This window comes from Mastomys coucha, unplaced genomic scaffold, assembly GCF_008632895.1.
Source record: "Mastomys coucha isolate ucsf_1 unplaced genomic scaffold, UCSF_Mcou_1 pScaffold18, whole genome shotgun sequence".
NCBI classification, from domain to species: domain Eukaryota; kingdom Metazoa; phylum Chordata; class Mammalia; order Rodentia; family Muridae; genus Mastomys; species Mastomys coucha.
Genome location: NW_022196900.1, coordinates 48,919,257 through 48,930,132, shown reverse-complemented (window position 1 = coordinate 48,930,132; position 10,876 = coordinate 48,919,257). Strand labels below are relative to the sequence as shown.

The following is a 10,876-nucleotide window of genomic DNA, read 5'->3' as shown; positions in this document are numbered from 1 at the left end:
AAAAAAACCAAAAACCACCTCAATACAAACCTAACAATCACAAAAATCTCAACTCCGATGGGGGTGGCAGGAACAAATCTGATATCATTCTCTTAAGGGTTAGGATTTCAACACAAAATCTGAGGGTCATAGAAGACTTCAGACCTCAGCAATGAGGCCTTTGCTCAAGGCTTTGAAACGGACAGTGATAGAACCTCAGTGTGTGCATCTGTAAAAGGGGACAATAGCATTTACTAATGCTGTTATTGTTCCAGGTCGATATAAGTGGTTTTATCTGTTTACCCAGGAAACAACAGCCACATATAGGTATATTAGATGTAGGAAAAAGTACCACTGTGTGCTTTTATGCTTAGGATTGCAGACTGTAAATGGGAAAAAGTTGGCTGGAAAGGCTTTAGCATTTTAAATTCCATGAGTCAGACGACCCTTTTAAAATGTCCATTTCAAACAGCAATAGTTATATTGAAGAAACCTCCAGGTCTTAAGAGCGGAAATGTGACATTTTCTTTCACTCCTGAATTATTCGCAGGTAACTTGTCTTCCTGTTCATCACATCATAACCATTTACACTCCTCTGGAAAGAGAGAAACAAGCAAAGGTTCAGGGCTTTCTAAATAGGAACTTATAGAAGAAACCATTCCTAGAAAAGTAGCAAGAGTTAATGAAGCACGGATCTACAAGTTGGAACAATTCACACCAAATTTCAGGAAGGGCTGAGTCAGTCTATGAGAATGGCTAATCAGGACGTCATTTCTGCTGCTTAAACTTCTGCTTTCCAAAGCTCCGAGGATGGCCCCCAGACATCACCTGTGGCTGAATCTATGCCTTACTTACAGGAAGCTATAGAAAGAAGCTAAAGGGCTGTCAGGTGGAAACGGGGAGTACTGTCCAGAACGCTTGCAGGAAGAGAGGGCAGGCTCGAGCATGTGCATGTAGCAAGATGTGATGCGGACACAAAGACCGAAGAGGGACAGGTGGCTCTAGCAAGGCTCACTGAGGGCCAGCAGTGTTACAAATGAGCAAGAACCAGAAGACAGTTACAAAGTCTGAGCCATCTCATAGGAGTGGGAGAACTGGAAACACATGGATGGGGGGAGGGGACAGGCTTGAGTCACCGAGTTTGGGTCCGCTTGCTAGTATGTAACAGCATCTCTGTACTGAGGTCTCCTTAGTGGGGGATGATCACTGAGTGCCTGCCATTAACTAACCATGGCCCTTGCTCTCCATAGCTCAATTGTTACAATAGGAATGTTATAATACTGTGAAGAGGTATAAGGAAACTAGATTCCAGAGCAGAATCTGAGGAGAAACTACTTCTTAGGGGTTGTTGACTTTGCTAGATGTGAAAGGAGAACTCGGACACAAGTTACGGATGGAAGGGAAGGCAGAGGCACGAAGTGAGTGTATGCCCAGTAGTATCTGCTTCTTTATGACACTGACAATGGCATTCTCAGCAGTGAGGAGACACACAAGAAGCCGTAGGAACAGGACAGTCCTGTCCACACTTGCCTCTGAGAGGAGTGGGACAGAGCAAGGCAAAGGCCTCTGGGAAACTCTTCATCATGAGTCTCTGTGCCTTCCTTTTCCGTTTCAGACAGGGTGCTGTCACTATGCAATCTGGGTATCCAGAACTATCCTCGAAAAATGTCCCTGCCATGGAGGCCTCAGGGGTGAGGTCCCAGGTGCAAGTCATCACGCTCAGGAGTCCGTTTCTAATCGTTAGAACCTAGCCACACTCAAGCTGAAAGGAGACCTGTGTGGACACCAAAGCATACGCCTACGAGACGACAACAGCCTGAATGACGACATCACCGGGGAAGCCCAAGACAGGGCTGTGTCTCTAGGAGTGTGAAATAAACAGTCGAAATCTATCAGCCCATGTATTTACATGCGGGACTTTCCTGATGAGTCAGAGTAAGAGCAAACCCAGGCCTCTCCTATTCTTCCTGCAAGAGGACAAGCTGGGAAAAAAAAAAAACAAAAAAACAAAAAAGCCTGAGAAGGAGTACATCAGAATCCACTACCTGCAGAATCCTTACATTAAGCGATAAGGATACTGAAGGGCAGGCATTGTTTCACTTGGTACTTTAAGTCACAGATGTGACTGTTTCTATGAATCTTGTTTTAAGTTTAAAATAAGGGCTTATACCCACAATTTCTAAATATATCCTTTCTTCCTGTCCAATCAATGACTTCAGGGATAAAGCAAATATTGATGACACAGGAAGAAAGGATACATGGAGAACTTGCTGGAAGCCCCTGTCCCTGGGCCCTCAACCTCTTGAATGGCATGACTGTATTACATTTCTTCTACCCAGACAACGGGATCTGAAATAATATCCGTACTGGCTGGTTTTGTATGTCAGCAGGACAAACCATTCTACTTGTGCAGAGCTGTCTCCCTTCTCTGCTTGGCTCTCAGAGGCCCAGAGGAGAAAGGTAGACTCCTGACCCCCATTCCTGACTCTCAGCGGATCACCAGCACGCCCGGGTACCCAAAGAGGAGACAAGGAACTATAGAATTTGTCCCAGACTCTGTTGTTTCCCCTTCTGGTCTGGTGAAGAAAGACCCAGGCTACAGACCCCAGTTCCAGACTTCATTCTGCCTTCCCCAAGCAGCGTGGTAGTGGTGCCCAGGCATGCGTGTGACACATGAGGACATGCAGTATGGGAGACAGACATCAAATTATAAAACCTGGATACCCTATAAGGTCCTTTTAAAATAGAAATAACTAACAAGATTCTCTTGGACCAAGGAAAAAGTCCAATTCCTTTTCCTTTCAAGGGACTGTTAATGAGCATCAGGGGAAAAGAAAAGGGCATGGTGGGTATGCTGAAGAAGGCCACTGACTGGCCTGGTGGCACTGGCTGTATGTGACATTCCACAAGACAGGCTACCAATATTGCACACAAAGCCTCTGGTGTTCTTGATTCACTCCCCCAGAATTCATCGTATGGAACAGAACATAGGTGAGAAGCTGGGTGTGCTCAGAATCAGATGTTAAAAACCAGACTACCAGTGCCAGGATGATCAAACAAGAAGGGGTCTGGCAAACAAAATTACAACAGAAACCATGGAAGGTCATTAGCAGAAAAGCCTGACTCCATGCTGTAAGGAAGGCCAATATAATCAAATATCTTTGATGGCTTGAAAGGAACTGGATACAGTTAAAAATGCTCAGGGATGTTAAAAAAAAAATAAAGAAAAAAACAACAACAACAACAACAACAAAAAAAAAACACCACTACCATTGCCACCACCACCAACAAAAAAGACAATGCCCAGTCTGAACCAGATTCTGTTTTCAATGGTCTAACCACTTGTGGTTCTTCTGATAATTGGGACTTTCTACAATGGACTTCTCCAGCTGAAGACAGCAGGAAGCTGTCACCATGGAGACCAAATGGAGATATTAAGACATATGCATTCTGGATATGAATGTTATATTAGTCGGGGTTCTCTAGAGTCACAGAATTTACGGATAGTCTCTACATTGTAACGGAATTTTCTGATGACTCACAGTCTGTAGTCCAACTCCCAACAATGGTCAGCAGCAGTTGTGAATGAATGGAAGTCCAAGGATGCCTCATTTCCACAAGGCAAGCAGGTGAAGAAGAGAGAGAGTAAATCTTCCTCCTTCCAATGTCTTTATGTAGGTCTCCAGAAGAAAGTGTAGCCCAGATTAAAGGTGTGTGCCATCACACCTTTAATCCCAGATGACCTTGAACTCAGAGATCTCCCTGTCTTAATCTTCTGGGATTCATAGCCACTATGCCTCAAGGTCTCCATGCCAAGATCCAGGTCAGAAACTTGTATCTCTCAGCCTCCAGATTTTGGATCACAGGTGAGCCCTCCAATTCTGGACTGTAGTTCATTCCAGATACAGTCAAGCTGACAACTAGGAATAGCCACTACACATGGTATGAATTGTTTTCAATAGGTGGTTTATGACAAGCATCTCACAAGCATCGTGTCACATACGCCTTAGAGGGCTCAGGTGTGAAGATACTGAGTGAGTCCCCTCAGAAGCATTATATTTCTCCTCTAATAATAAAACACACAGCCTTGGAAGAGACTGACAGGCTAGCAGTCCTTGTCAGAAAATGAGGTCATTCTTTTCCAACAATTTTTTTTTTCAACCTACAGAGTCAGAGGGGAGTCCCAAGTGTGACTGTCTTGGGAAAACCTGAACAGCATGCAAGCCAGAGTGTCCTTGGGTTGTATAATCAGTCCACGTATCTCTCAGAATTGGAAATGCTTTAGGCATTTATCATTTATTTATTAACTTTTTATTGACTCTTTGTATATTTTATATCATGTACCCCAATCTCACTCATCTCCTGTCCCTCAGTATCTGCCCTCCACCTTTGCAACCTCCCCACAAAAAGATAGAATAAAAGATGTTGTCATGGAAGCTGTAGTGTATCACAGCGTGTGGCACAGTATACCTCTTTGTCCACACTTCTTTACTTGTAAATGTTCACTGTAATGAGTCATTAGTCTGGTTCCAGGCCTCTGGTTTCTGCTACACCATCAATACTAGATCCTCACTGGCACTCCCCTTGAATATCCTGTTGTTACCTCGTGTCATGGAGATCCTGCAGCTTTGGATCCGCAGGACCAGCACATTCCAGCAATTCATAGTTGGGGTAGGTGTTGGGGTGGACCAACTTAAGCCCTGGATCTACACCTGTGTTGTGTCTAGCCTGTGTTGTGCCTGAATTAGTCAGCCTGCATGGTAAGAAGAAGGGAGGGTTTGTCAAAAGAAGGGAAGACCATGGGAGCTCCAAGGCCCAGAATCTAGCACCCTTCAGCAGTACAGTGTAAAGGCAGGCCACCGTACTCTGTCTGAACAGCTAGGCAGCACTGGAGGAGTCGTCAGCACCTCCCAGCGTAGTGACAGGTGCTGCAATGGGAGACACCCTAAGTGGGGGCTACTGTCTTACTGTACTGTCAGGCACATCAAAACCCCCTTCATTTTATACCTCAAGTTCCAATACCCTCTCCTTTTTACCAGCTTAGCAGGTAACCAATCCCTGAAGCATGTATAGGCCCAGGAAACTGGCTGTGACTTGCCTGTTTGTAGACGTACAAACTTAATTCATATCTATAACTTCACTTGCTAATATATATGCAATATAAGTTAAGACTTCATGGTAAATTATATATTCCCCGACACACGCATCTGTATTACATGGGGAAGTAGGAAAAAAACTCCTTTTCAAAAACAGTGTTGGATCTCCGAGGCATGAGACGAACTGTGTAAAGACTCATGGGTGGATGAAGGCAGAGACTAGTGTGGCCAGGGCTGGCAAAGCACTTAATGCCTGCTCAGTACAGAATGCCTTGGTCTGGTCATCATCCTCACACACGGAAGCTCAGGGATGTTTACAGGCACTGGTTTGTCATACACACTTTCAAAGGTCCCTTGAAAGTGACGGGCAACTGTGAGCAGCCCACACTTGTGACAAGCCAGAAGGACTGCAGTCTACCTCCTAGGGGTCACATACCAAGGTTACCGGCATGAACAGAGCTCTATATCCTTAATGGCCATAACTCAGTCACTTCTTAGCTCATGCTGGTAGACAAGGCAGAACAGGCTCAGCCTCCATAACCCTCACCCTCAAACCTGGAAAGACCCCCACATCTTCAGCAAGGAGGAGTATATGACTTTTTCCTTTGATTTCTTTTACTGTGTGCCCAACCTTCCCTCAACTACTGACCCTTTTTTGAGACAGTCTCAATAGGTAGTCCTGGTTAGTCTCAACTTTCTAGTAGCCCTGGCTAGTCCCCTAACTGCTGGCATTAAAGGCGTGTTCCACTACTCTCTTTCGCTTATACTTTCATCTTACTAAATTTTACCTTCCTAATATGCCCTTATAGTTCTTTCTTTCACTACAGATATATCCTATCTGGTTTTGTTTCTAGTGACAGGGTTTCTCTGTGTAGCCCAGGCTGTCCTGGCACTTGCGCTGTAGACCAGGCTGGCCTTCGAATTCACAGATTCACCTGCCTCTGCTTCCAGAAGGCTGGGATGAAAGGTGAGTGCCACCACTGCCCGGCGGTGTATCTCTGCTTTCTCTCCATCGAATCGAAGTAGATGCTGAGCACTGCAGAGGCCGACTCATGGAGAGCTGTCACTAACCAGAGGACATGCTTTCCCAGTAGACAACAAACACTAAATAGATAAGAAAGACAACAGTCATGTGTGACAAGATGGACCTGGAGGAACTTCCTGAAGTAAATGAAAGAAGCAAGACACAGAAAGCCAGCCGCAGGAGCCCACCCGTACAATCTGAACTGTGCACGCAGAAGCAGAGGATGGAACGGTATTCACCAGAACTCACAACAAAAACAATCTATGGGGAAAACATAATGACTGTGGATACATACGCGGCCCACTCACTGGACAGAGAGGTCCAGACACACACATAGCAGAAGGTGTAAAGAATTTCATCAGCAGACATATTCCAGGCTCCTAACCTCCTAAAAAACACCAATAAAGAAACCTCAGAGCTAATCACACTACAGATGAAACAGACTTCAGAGGGACTCCAGGACACTCATTCTAAAGTGCTGAGGACTGCACATTCTTCTCGGTTCATGGCACCGTCTCCCCAAGAAACCACACTTCAAGCCACAGAGCAACTGTTCCCCAAATACCGAGAAAGTAAAATAATTCTTTGTATCTTATCAGCTCATAATGGAACTATTAGAAGCCAAGAGGAGAAAACACAGAAACGTTACACACATAGAGATGCAACAACGAACTTTTCAACAACAACCAGCGAGTGGGTCACAGTGTGTGACCATGGAAGCAATTAAGAATTTCCTACACGGCTTCACTGGAACTCGAGTGGGAGAGGGCAATCTCTTTTCATCCCCCTTTCAGTCTTCTGCCTATCTACATCTGAATATCCCCCTTGCCCTGCACGGGTTCTTAGAGCTTGTCTTTTCTCATCATGGTTTGGGCCCTCGTAGGGAGTCCGATGGCTGTGGTTTCTCTCGTCTCTGTTACTGTCTACTGCTGCTCTCCTCTTCCTGCTGTTCTCTTTTTTCTTAGACACAGGTGTTCGGTTAGGTTATTTATTTGAGATCTTTCTGGATTTTTAATACAGGCATTCAGGACTGCAACCCCCTTTTGGAACTCTCTCTGCTACACCCACTCTGCACACACACAAAGTCAATTTGAAACAGATCAAACCCCTCAGCAGCAGACCTGCATTGCAACCCTGATGGTGTTGGAGGAAAAGCACACTGAGATAGAGGCCTGGGCAAGGCAAGAACTTCCTTACTCAGGACTCCAGCAGCTCAGAAAGTAACAGCACAGGGCAAACAGACTGAGCCAAGCTAAAAAAGCACACACACGATGTATCGCACGCCCAGACAGTGCTCACAAATGGGAGAAAAATCTTTGCCAGCTGTTCATCTGGCAAAGAATTAAAAACCAAAATATATCAAGAGCTAAGAAAGTGAAAACAATCCAATCAATAAATGAGAAAATGAACTACTTCTACAGAAATGTACTTCTACAGAAGTACAAACAACTAATAAACACAAGAAAAATACTCATCATCCTTAGCCACCGGGGAACCGTCAACCAAATGTATAGTGAGATTCCATCTTTGGAATGGAAGACAGGCAACAAAGGTTGGTAGAGATGCAGAAGTCAATAAGCCCTTATTGATTAGGCCAGTCACTATGAACATCAGCGTGGGGTTCCTCAATGCTGTGATAACCACAGGATCTACCCCACCCTGGGGTACTCATCGAAGTATCTAAGTTAGCCTACCCCAGGGGCCCCTCTGCACAGCCAGCTTTATTTATCTCCACTATAGAATCAATCCCGATGCCTACTGACAGATACAGAAAATGTGACACATTGACAAAGAAATTAGTCAACCATGAAAAAAATAGTCATTTACAGCAAAACGAACAAACCTGGAGGAATTTTGTGAGGTAAAGTAAGCAAGACACTGGAAGATAATGCACGAACTCACACGTGATCTAAAACGCACTCAGAAGATGAGGAGAAAATGGCACTAACCAGAAGCTTGGGACACAGTTGGCCAAAGAACATTAAGTTTTAGTTGAAAGAGCATGTTTTTTTTTTTTTGGCTGGGTGGTGGTGGCGCACGCCTATAAACCCAGCACTTGGGAGGCAGAGACAGGAAGATTTCTAAGTTCGAGGCCAGCCTGTACAAACTCACTCTACAGAGTGAGTTCCAGGACAGCCAGGGCTACACAGAAAAACGGTCTCGAAAACAAACAAACAAACAAAGAGTATGTTTTTGAAATCTCCTGTGTGGCATGGTGATGTGGTGTATCTATTATATAGTGAAAATCAGTGTTTGCATCCAAGCTAATTTGTGAAGTGTGTATGTGAAGTGATAGGTCAACATATATATATAATATATATATACATAATATATATATTATATATATATATTATATATATAAATCACCATGTAATGTCCACATACAGTGATTACATTCATCAATATACAATATCTGTCAGTTTAGTTAAAAACAAAACAAAATAAAACAAAACAAAAAAACCCCCTACAATGAGGAGCTTAAAGTGATCCTGTGTCCTGCTCTCTCCCCTCTCCCCATGATTCCCACACATCATCTCTCAGAGCTGAAAATGGAGAGCTACAAGGGCACTTAGCACTTACCTGTCAATGAACTGATCGATGATGACCATGTCACCTGGCTGGATCTCCTCTCTCAGGGACCCACAAGCTGTGGTCACGAGGACATGTGTACAGCCCTCTTCCTTCAAGGCCCAGATGTTTGCCTGGTAGTTGACTTTTGAAGGCATGATGGTGTGGTGTCTGCCGTGTCTAGGGAAGGACACGGAAATATGGCCTCAGCCGTCAGAGCAGGGAACTTTAACGGTTACAAAGAAACAGAGCAAACCCAAGTGCTTGGTGCATGCCTCCGAACCCTTGTGCCTCACTGAGTAAACTATGAAATTGTTCTCTGACTTCCTGCTCTTCTGGATAACAGATCAGCTCTTCTGGGCTTCACGGAATCAAAGCTCTTTGTTTTTTATCTATCTATCTATCCATCTATCCATCTATCTATGTATCTATTTATCTATCTATCTATCTATCTATCCATCCATATCTATCCATCTATCCATCCATCCATCCATCCATCCATCCATCTATCCATCCATCCATCCATCCACCCATCTATCTATTCATCTATCTTGGAGACAAGATTTTCTGTGTATCCCTAGCTGCCCTGGAACTTAGGGACCCACCTGCTCCTGCCTTCTGAGTGCTGGGATTAAAGGTTTACACACCACTGCCCATCCCTGAACTGCAGATCTAACCTTGACCTGGACCACAGGCTGTGATTGCACTTGGAGACAGGGTTCTTTTTTTAAAAAAACTTATTTTGATTAATTTCTCAATACATTGTTCAATGTAATGTCAATTTTTTTGAAAAGATTTGGTTATTTTATATATGTGAGTACATTGTAGCTGTCTACAGACACACCAGAAGAGGGTATTGGATCCCATTACAGATGGTTGTGAGCCACCATGTGGTTGCTGGGAATTAAACTTAGGATCTCTGGAAGAGCAGTCAGTGCTCTTAACCACTGAGCCATCTCTCCAGCTCCTATAATGTCATTTTAAAAAAAGATTTACTTATTTATTATCTGTAAGTACACTGTAGCTGTCTTTAGACATCCCAGAAGAGGGCATCAGATCTCATTAAGGATGGTTGTGAGCCACCAAGTGGTTGCTGGGATTTGAACTCAGGACCTTCGGAAGAGCAGACAGTGCTCTTAACTGCTGAGCCATCTCTCTAGCCCCTATAATGTCAATTTTTAATGGCAAAAATTTGTTGTTCCATTGAAACCTGATAATGCTCCAGAGAGCTACTACTTTCCTCAAGAAGTAGTAAACAGTGAGAAAGAGAAAGTGCAGCTTTCTAAAAGTGTAGTAACTTACACCACAGGCCCAGGAGGCCCACGACTTCTATTTTAAAAATGGCATGAACATTTCTTAGTTGGTAACAGAACTGAGAAATGGGGAACAAGACACGGACACCAAATGCAGCACTGTATTCACTATAATAATATTGGACAAAAAGGGTTTTTAAAAATTGTAGGAGGGATGGCGAGATGGCTCAGCGGGTAAGAGCACTGACTGCTCTTCTGAAGGTCCTGATTTTGGATCCCAGCAACCACACGGTAGCTCACAACCATCTGTGATGAGATCTGACGCCCTCTCTGGTGCGTCTGAAGACACTGGAGCGAGCGAGGCCGAAGAGAGTGGGGCCGGAGCGAGCAGGGTCAGCAGAGGTCTTGAGTTCAATTCCCAGCAGCCACATGCATGATGGCTCACGGCCATCTGTACAGCTACAGTGTACTCGTATACATAAAATAAAAATAAATAAATCTTTAAAAAAATTATAGGAAAGGAATCAATATTTTAAAGTTTTAAAAAAATCTTTCTGTAGATAAAAATTCAATAAATATTTACCCAAAAGTGTTTATACAGACATATTTATAAAATATAAAACATGTTTTATATATAATTGTTTCTCAATTAAACCTGGGTCCAAAACCATAGTGTAACACAAATAAGGCATTTCTTCTGTTAAGACCAGCCAGCTTAGCTTCCTTAATGTTAGTGCATTAGTAAATATAATTACCTGACATCTTTTTTTTAATAGCTACAAATCAAGCAGGCATTACTCTTTCAAAGAGCTTACGGGGTAAATGCCATTTCATTAAGATGGTATGCATATCACACCTATAACAAGCCCCATAAAGAATGATTACTACTGGTGATAGTTGCAGCGACAGCTCACAGCACTCGGGAGGCAAAGGCTGGTGGATCTTTGAGTTTGAAG

General features: G+C 43.7%; 1 protein-coding gene across 2 annotated transcripts in view; it reads right to left on the bottom strand.

Annotated features, from left to right (window-relative positions):
- Mtap (methylthioadenosine phosphorylase) overlaps positions 1-10,876 on the bottom strand; it is a 42,236-nt gene that overhangs the window by 13,898 nt on the left and 17,462 nt on the right. For both annotated transcript variants that reach the window (XM_031377830.1, XM_031377829.1), the window contains exon 4: positions 8,680-8,847. In XM_031377830.1, the coding sequence (XP_031233690.1) occupies positions 8,680-8,847 (168 nt within the window). The remainder of the gene's footprint in view (positions 1-8,679; positions 8,848-10,876) is intronic.